At 52.0% G+C, this 9,559-nt stretch overlaps 1 protein-coding gene across 1 annotated transcript in view; it reads right to left on the reverse strand.

Moving 5' to 3' along the window:
* Positions 1-6,365, reverse strand: part of LOC101777979 (wall-associated receptor kinase-like 21) — a 7,677-nt gene extending 1,312 nt beyond the window's left edge. The window contains exons 1-4 of the mRNA XM_012844821.3: positions 6,280-6,365; positions 5,806-6,040; positions 4,164-5,235; positions 3,689-4,056 (exon numbers count right to left, since the gene is read on the reverse strand). Coding sequence (XP_012700275.2) covers positions 3,689-4,056; positions 4,164-5,235; positions 5,806-5,835 — 1,470 coding nt within the window. The 5' untranslated portion in view covers positions 5,836-6,040; positions 6,280-6,365. The remainder of the gene's footprint in view (positions 1-3,688; positions 4,057-4,163; positions 5,236-5,805; positions 6,041-6,279) is intronic.
* Between the last annotated feature and the right edge of the window lie 3,194 nt (positions 6,366-9,559).

Here is a 9,559-nt window from a genome sequence, read left to right on the forward strand (position 1 = left end):
GAGATCGCTGGGGCCCGGTCACCTCCTCCGCGAGCTCGAGGTCGTCTTCCACTGGTTTGCCGCGGAAAACTCTTACTTGCGGCCGTTGCTTGCCGGTCTTCGTCTTCAGCCGTTTCCGCAGCCGGAGGCAGACACAAATCGAGAGCAAGAATGCAAAGGAAGCGGCAGCAACGATGATGCCGGCGATCGCCGCCGCCGGCAGCCGCTTGCCGCCGGCAACTGCGGGGGAAGCGTAGTAGCACCCCTCGCCGGCAGCGAACCCGTCACCGGACATCCCACCGGAGCAGTAGCACTGGTGGCCCCACGCCCCGCTCGGCGTCTGCACGTCGTCGCACGCCGCGTTCGCCGCGCACCGTCCGCCGCCGGTGGCGTCGGAGCACGTCCCGTTGACCCACCAGGCCATCTCCGCGACGCCGAAATCCAGGGACGGCGACCCCTTCGTCGGCTCCACGTACACCGTGCCCGTCAGCGCGCCCCTGCACCCGGCAGAGTCCACGTGCTCCCAGTCGAGGAACCAGCCCTTGCCCCTCGCCCCTGCGTCGGAGCCGTACGCCAGCGGCTGGGCCACACACGTCCAGGCTGTGGCGTCGGTGGCGTCGGCGGGGCACCCCGCCGAGCGGATCAGTGACGCCGCGAGGCTCGCGGAGATGGAGCAGTTGGAGGCCCCCGGCGTGCGGCAGCCGCCGGCGAGGAAGAGACCGGTGCGGTTGGAGACGCCGTAGCCGGCGCCATAGAGCGACGCCTTGGCCTCGCCGACGCTCCGGTTGCACGAGGACGCGATGGAGACCGAGAAGGTGGAGAAGGTGGCGCTGAACGAGCGGATGGGGTACGGCGCCGCCGCGGTGCTACGCGGGAGGAGAGCCGTGGAGGTGGAGGCGTCGCAGGCAAGGACGATCGGGCAGTCGGCGGAGAAGCCGAAGGGGTAGGGGACGACGGTGCCACTGCCACCGCACCGACGATCGCAACCACCGCTGCCATCGCTACCGGCGGCGGCGAGGGGAGTACCGAGAAGCAAGAAAAGGACAACGACGAGGTGGCGCATATTCTCGTAGCAGCCTGTAGCCTGCGATCATGTATGAAAATTTCTTGCTCATGTAGCAAATGGAAGACCGCATGTTCCGTACAATCATTTCAGCAGGTCCAAGCCTGCACAACCCAGTCAAAGTAATCCAAATAAATCCATTATAAGCATTAATTATGTGCTACCGTCGACGTGGCAATTAATTAAAAAAGAGGAATAAAATATACTCCATCCATTTTCAAATTATAGAGCGTTTTGGTTTTTATAATTGCATAGATTTTATTATGAATATAAACATAGAGTATATCTAGATACATAGATTTTATTATGAATATAAACATAGAGTATATCTAGATACATAGAAAAAATATGAAACTAAAAAATCAAAACGATCTATAATCTAAAATCGAGGGAGTAATATTTTTACAACTTAGGCAGAAAAGGTACCTTTTATAAATCGTGTACACGTTCTAGACCCGTTGTCATAGACACATTTTCACAAATCCATTCATTTGAAATTATAAGGCTCATTTCGTATCCTTAGTGCAAAGCCTTTGACCTTGACCAACAATTACTTTACTAACATATACTTTCTATGACACAAAGTTGACGTCATTAGATTCATATTAGAAATATACTTTTTGTCCACCTTTATTTTTTTTGTCAAGCCCACCGCGGCTGCCGGTGAAGATGAAGAAGGTTGTGCTAGGGAATAGGAAAAGGAGAACGATGGTACTTGGTAGTCCGTAAGTAAGACTAGGAAGAAGGGTGCACTCCGCCACGCCTGTATAAGCAACATCCTGATGGTGGAGGAGGCAAGCACGGCGCGGCCAGGTTGGATCGTGCGGCCACCTTAGCCACGGCCCTGGCGACGATGAAGGTGGACGATGTGGCTCCCTTGACCGGTGTGACCCCAACGGAGCAAGACGGCGGCACCAAGCAGCGCAGGTGGCTGGCTGGCTCCACCACGGTGGCAAGGCCGACCGGCCCCAACCCTAGCGGCGCAGGCAGGCTCGACCCCGACAGAGGCCCGCCGCCGTGGACCGCCGTGGCTGCCTTGGGTGGCGCCACCCCGGCGGAGCGAGCCGGCTGTCCCAAAGGCGTGGGTGTCCGACCGACGCCACCCCAACGGAGTGAGCCGTTGGAGGGAGGAGAGGGAGGGGCGGCTCGCCGGTGAAGGGAGGGAGGAGAGGGCAGCACGGCTCATTGGAGGAGGGAGGAGGAGGGAGGCGCCACTCGTCGGAGGAGGGAGGCGCCACTCGTCGGAGGAGGGAGGGGGCTCCGATCCCAGCAGCGGGGACCGCTGGTGCGGGCCCCCAGCGGCAGGGGTAGTGTAGGCGGGCAAACAACAATTTTTTTCCGCACGCAAGCACGTGGGCTTGCGCTTCAACGGCCACGCTATGCAAGGCCACAGGTGGCTCCGGCCAGGAATCCTTTGAGCGATATACCTATAGATATTTCAAAATTGTTGACGTTTTGGATATAAGGTCGGTCTTAGTGGAGGTTTCATCAAGAGTTTCATGACCATCAAATAATATGCCACATCAGCAAATTTTGTTGACGTGCAAGGATATTATGAGGAGAGAGGAGAAAGAATTTCATCACATGTGAGAGTAGTTTTATCGCCATGAAACCTAGCAGTTACATTTACCAAATTCTCAACCTGGATGACTTCGCCATGAAACTGTGCTCTGTACACTGGGATTGGCTTAATCTCACATTTCAACGAGTGACCGGTCTTTGTTGGTGGCTACGACGTATTTTTCTCTCTTCTCCAGTTTCGCTGAGATCATCTGTCTACATTCCATGTCAGCACGCGCGTTAGGTGCATATTCAAATGATACTTTGACACCGCAATTTTATTCACACTTATTGACTTCTGTTCTCGCCTTCACATGTCAAAAAAATGCAGATTGATGCTGGATCATGAATGAGGAAACTCCCAGAAATAAAGGTTTTCCAGTAAAATTCGCGTCATCACTCATCAGCAAATTGAACATGCGTTCACATCATTTCTATGCAGCTGAAAAATGAAATGGAAAAGAAAAAACTAATCGCCATGTTTTGCATGTGGAGCAATAACGTGGAATGGTCGATAACAGGGATAGCACGTATAGATTGAACAGAAAATCAATCTAACTGTTCACTGCAGTGCTGTTGACTGGAACAAATGACAATCGCCAGAGTCAGCAAGGGAAGATTTCTTGACCATCCCATGCGAAGAACGAACTTGCCTTTGTCGCTCTTCGTGTACCCCATCGTGCCGGCGACGCCCGTCGTGTGGGAGCGGCGGCCGTCGTCGATGAGCCTGGCGAGCCCGAAGTCGCCGAGCTTCGCTGTGAAGGACGCGTCCAGCATGACGTTGCTCGGCTTCACATCGCGGTGCACCACGCGCCGCTCGGCCTCCTGGTGCAGGTACAGAAGCGCGTCGCCGACGCCGAGGGCGGTGGCGTACCTCGCCGGCCACGCCAGCACGCCCTCCGGGTCGTAGAGGTGCGCGTCGAGGCTGCCGTTGTGCATCAGCTCGTAGACGAGGAGGAGATCGCCGTCGCCGGCGCCGCCGTGGCACCAGCCGAGGAGCTGCACGAGGTTCCGGTGCCGGAGCCGGCTGATGATCCTCACCTCCGAGACGAACTCCTTCCAGCCCTGCCGCGAGGTCTCCGACACCCTCTTCACGGCGACGTCGCGGTGGTTCCCGTCGGTTAGGAAGCCAGCGTACACGGAGCCGAAGCCTCCTCTCCCAAGTCTCCGGTCGTCGGAGAAGTTTCCGGTGGCTGCGGCGAGCTCGTCGTAGGAGAATGGATGGGGCCCAGTCACCCCCTCTAGCTCGATGTCATCCACGGGTACACCGCGGAAAAGTCTCGCACCGCCATTAGATGATTGGTTGGTTGCCTTCAACATCTTGACCGTGGGGTTCTGCTTCTGCCGTTTCCGCTTCCAGAGGCAGAACAAAACCGGGACGCCGATGATGAGCAAAGCGACAGCGGCCACTCCGGCGGCCACTGCCGGCCACTGCCGCTTCGCATGAAGGCCACCTTGATTCCCCAAAGTAGGCCCAAACCATCCATCAGGATTGTTAATTTTCGATGGCACACGAGGAATCAAACACGACCGCACAACAAAAAATGGCGAACGAACTCACCGTATTGGCACCCAACGCCGCCGGCAAAGCCGTCGCCGGTCATCCCGTCCGAGCACGCGCACCGGTGACCCCACGCTCCGCTCGGCGTCTTGACGTCGTGGCAGGTCGCGTTGTGAGCGCACTCGCCGTCAGCAGCAGCATCTTCACACGTCCCGTTGAGCCACCACCCCAGCTCCGCCACGCCGACCTCCATCGACGGCACCTCACCCTGAGTGTCCCCGTACACAATAGCCGTCAGCAGGTTCGCAACGCACCCAGCAGCATCCACGTCGTCCAACATCATGAACTGGCCCTGGCCCCTCAATGCAGCAGAGCTGTTCGGCGGCGGCGGTGGCGTGTAAACGCACGTCCAGGCGGTGTCGTTGCCACACTGCGCCGTGCGGAGCAGCATGGACATGATGTCTGCTGAGACGGTGCAGTTGGACATGGAGGGCAGCAGTGCACGGCAGCCATCGCGGAGGAAGAGACCGGTGTGGGAGGTGAAGCCGTAGCCGCCGCCGCCGCTGAGCGACGCCTTGGCGTGGACGACGCCGGGAAAGCTGGTGTTGAAGTCGCCGTGAACGCTGGCGTTGATGACGCGGGGACCGCTGAGCGTGACGCCGCGGTTGCAGGACGGAGCAAGGGCGACCATAAAAGTGGAGGCGGTTGAGTTGAACGAGAGGATGGGCATAAAAGTGGAGGCGGTTGAGTTGAACGAGAGGATGGGGTACGGCGCCGCCCCGGTGCTGCTGTCTGGGAGGAGCGGCGTCGAGGTGGTGGCGTTGCAGGCCAGGAGGATGGGGCAGTCCCCCGAGAAGCCAAATGGGTATGGAACGAAGAAGCTGTTGCACCAATGGTTACAACGACCGCCACCATTGGCGACGGTGGTGGGCACAGCAGCAGCAGTGAGCAAGATAAGGGGGACGACGAAGAGGTCCATGTTCTGCAGTTCTGCTACGCTAGCTTGCGCACGGTAAGAACAGTGGTCTTTGCTGGCGGCTAAAACGGAGTTTTTTCCCTCTTCTGTGGCTCTTTCAAATATCATTGTCGTTGATTTCTCTTTTGGATCATCGGAAAATAACCGCGTGCATATCTGAAAAATAATGATGCCACAATTTCAAGTTCAATTTCGTGCAATTTTAGGCGCTAAAAAACCACTGGTCAAGAAAACATCAGCCCCGAATACTGGAAATGTTGTAGCAAATGATAAGGACGTGTGCATACAAAAATATCAGCGTGCGTGAAATAAAACTAGGGTGAATGTAATTTTTTTTTGTGGGTTCAAATGTAATCAAGACTAAGGTGCAACATAGCCTCCAGGATACGTCGGAATGAAATTCAGGGTACGTGATACAGACGGCGATAACTAATGGATCATTAGCATGAAAACCTTTAATAAGCAAAGGACATCGATAAAATTTGTGTCATCAGCAAACATCCCGTCATTTCTATGTAGCTCAGAGCGAATGAGAAAGGAAAACACTACTCGCTCTTATGTAATCTTCAAACATTTGTAATTCGAATTCTACTTCTTAAATGAAAGGCAGTGCTCCTGCCAGTAATGTTTTCAAAAAAAGAAAAGAAAGGAAAACACTGTCGAGTTAAAATCAAGGCTGGTGTTGACTACTGTGCTGTAGACTGAAATGGGTGAATGTGTGATTACCATCACCAAGGAATTTCTTCCCCATCCCATGCGAAGAACTTGCCGTTGTCACTTTTCTTGACGTTGTCAATGATGGAGAGGAGCTTCTGCACGGAGAACTCTCTCGTGAAGAGCTTATCCTTGGGGACATTCTTCTGAAATGGCCGTGAGAGGTCAGTGTCCACAGTTCCTGGATGTAGCAGAATGCAGGCAATGTTGTCCTTCCTTCCAAACTCCACTGACACAGTCTTCGTCACTGCATGACATGAGCAACGAACTTCAGGAAGCAAATCATGACAGATGGATTTTAACAGCTGCACAAGCACTAGGTTACTCAAGACAGATAGTGATAAACTGAGAACCGTGTGCGTGTGCCCGGGAGGCCCGCGTTGTAATTTGAACTATTCTCTTCTTCTTAATACAAAGATACGCAGCTCTCCTGCGTATTCTCGAAAAATAAACTGAGAACAGGGGAACTTCTTGGTGTTCACATACACTGATTAAGCGCAGTTTTAGAAGCTCTGTATGCATGCCAGCCTCCTAGACCATTGTCCCCTATGGAACTGACTCTAGCGCTCATGTTTGCAACCAATGAGAATCCTCTCCCGGTCTCGGAGCGACCACCAGCCTTCAGTAACGGCCACATGTGCTGGCAAAAAAGAGGATCGATTCAGACTCCAGCATTAGTAGTGTCGCAATGACTGGCAAGCAGAATGTTGATACCACCACAAGAGACGGAAAGAATTGAAATGAAGCAATGAGTTTCACCTTGATCACTAAGATAGGGCCGACTGCATTGACCTCATAGGCCAGCAGCAGAGATGATTTCTGAACTTTGCTCAATGTAGTCTCTGTGACAGGGGACACAAGAAATTCGGTTTCAGATGAGTAACTAGGGAATTGATGCTTGCTGACTTCTGAATGTTGTGTGAAATGTGATCGAGGGAGAGAATCCACCTGGTTGTATCACGTTTGGGATGGAAAGGATGCCAGTGGAATTGATCAGCAGGTCAAGAGAACCGTGGGTCTCCCCAATCGAGGCAGCGGCGGCCTGCAATGGAAGAATCAAATTTTGCACAATAGCCTGCGTTTTACTAGCACTACGAACAGCACAATTAAGCAGAATCAGTGGGCGATGTGCCAGTAAACTTCATCAGGTTGTGTTCATGACAGATAGAACTGTTTATTCAGGAGCACTCCGCCTGACTACTCTATGAACCAAACAAATTTCCCCTGTCTGCAGCAATGCCGAGAAGCACCAATGTGTCTGTACCTACCTCTATGGTGCCCTCGTCGGTGACGTCGATCGGCAGGACGGTGAGGCGCCCCGGCGCGTGCTCCTCCTTGAGCTTCTGGAGCTCCGCGGCGGACCCCGGCGCGCGGCACGTGGCGACGACGCGGCCCTGGTCGCTTCTCCGCAGCAGCTGCCGCACCTGCACCAGCACCGGATTTGCCAGCACCCAAGCGAATCAATCGGAGCGAATCGCGGATACGGATGGGAAAGGGACGGGGGGGCGGATGCGGAGAAGGCGCGAAATGGGGACGGGCATAGGAGCAGGCGCTAGGCGGAGGACTCACGAACTCGAGGCCGATCCCCCGGGACGCGCCCTGCACCATGGCCACGCCGCCGGCGCCGGCGGAGGCCGAGGCGGAGAAGGCCCTCGTGGCCACTGCCAGCCTCGCCATCGCTCCTCCTCCTCCTCCCCTCATCGGCGGATTCGGGCCCGACCCCGCTTCAATGCAACAAGGATTGGAGAGGTGGGTGGAGAGTTGGGTTGCGCAGTAATGGTGGCGCCCGTGCTCGGGTCCGGGATTCTCACGGCTCAACGCCCGGACACGTATTCCTTTCCTTCCTTCCCATCTCTCCTCTCTCTCACACACACGCGCGCGCACTAGCAGAGCCTTGTGAGGCCCATAGGATGATTGGGCCTGCGCGTGCGTACACACACTTGGCCCACCAGCTGCTTTGAGCCTTCTGATTATCCGTCCTGTTGTTGGCCCACCATGTCACGAACCTGGAGAATTTTCGTCAAGTCTCATGTCCCAGCCAAACAACTGCCCAACCATCTCCACCAGAAAATTACTTAGCAGGGGTCCACCATGGGGCAGGGCGATCCCCTGGACTCCATGAAGGTAGCAGGGGACATTGGAATGCTATTTTTTCATTCAGCGGTTTTCATCTAGGCAATCCGTTTGCTGATCACGATTTTGGTTTGGGGGTTTCCATGTGGCAGGGTTTTTGGAGGTACCTTCTTCAGAAGCATCTGGGTGCCGTGTTTGGGCTTGGGGATTCAGGCTACCGGAAGTACAATGTGACTAGTCTCTTCTAACCAGGACCTTACAATTAAGCTGCTATTGTGCTAAAACGTGTGTTGCTTTTAAATTATACCTTCTTTGTTTTTAATTCCCTCTCCACTGTTGTGTTTGCACTGCAGTTTCCTGCAAAGAAGCTCGATTAGAGGCTTTTAGATCTTGGTGCAAAGCGAATCATAGAGAAAGGTTTAGGGGACGATCAGAATCCTGCAGGGTATGATTTTGATATCTACCATTTTTTTCCACTTGATATTGTTTCTATGTTCACAAGTAAGCTTTGGAGAAGTCACGTGTCATATATTTTTTTTTACTGAAATTTTAAGATTTTTTTTCTTTGGGTTGGAGAGCAATTCATCAAAGATATATACTAAGATAATTTTGTTTCTTTATACCAGATATGAAGGAGCTCTAGATCCATGGTTGCAGTCTTTGTGAAAATCACTGAATGAAACAAATCCATCACTGTTACCTAGAATATCAGATATCATTCATCCCAATTTGGATGCTTTGGGGATGCAAAGGTCGAAGTCATCTGTTACTCAGCTCCCTGACATTTCAGGTATGAGGTCTCAATCTTGATAATATTCACCTGCAATCTGTAAACTGTCGAGTAACATTTCTTCCCAAAGATTCTAACATTTCTATTACCAGACTCCAAGAGATTAATTGAGAGAGCACGCTCTATGTCCCCTGCTCTGAAGTTCCATAATGATGGAGAGCCACAATACATGTTACACTTAGTATCTTCTGTATCCTCTCCATGAGCTTAAACAGTTTAGGTATTTTTATTTTATTCTTATTACTCATTTATAGATGAAGTCAATCTAGCAATTCTAGACGCGGATATACATTGGTTGGGGAATCTTCTGCACCTACATATTATTTTTTGATAAAGGCACCTAGTTATAAATATTTCTGTGTATATTTCTGTATGTATTAGGTTGCTGAATTATTGCTCCTCAGAAAATTTCATCTCCTGTACACATCCATCAGTGGTTGAAAGTGTCTAAGGACTGGATTTTGATCTATATAAAATGAAAAATAGCAAAAAAGAACTAAATAATTGCAACTGAGTGAAAATACTGAAGAATAGTTTGAGGCTGTAGTATAACAAACAACAGGACAATCTATTGTTCATTCTCTACTTGTGTTGTGACTAAGATAAATTGATGGTGCAACAGGTGTGTGGTAATTTAGTATATCCATCTTTATTTTATCGATGTCTGTTGTTGATGACATTGCTAACAAATCAACGTTTGACAAAGGAGGACTCTGAAACAGATGTCCGCCACTTCGAATTGAAAGATACATGTTCTGTATGTTCTTTGTTTTCTTTTGGCCAGATGGTATTGGTTTGCTTCTTGTGAACAAGATTGAAAGATTGTTGTTTGTGCCATGATAGGCCATCAGATACCAAGTTGGTGATGTTCTAGAAATTCTACCAAGTCAGAATCCAGCAGCT

The sequence above is a fragment of the Setaria italica genome, chromosome III (assembly GCF_000263155.2).
Source record: "Setaria italica strain Yugu1 chromosome III, Setaria_italica_v2.0, whole genome shotgun sequence".
NCBI lineage: Eukaryota > Viridiplantae > Streptophyta > Magnoliopsida > Poales > Poaceae > Setaria > Setaria italica.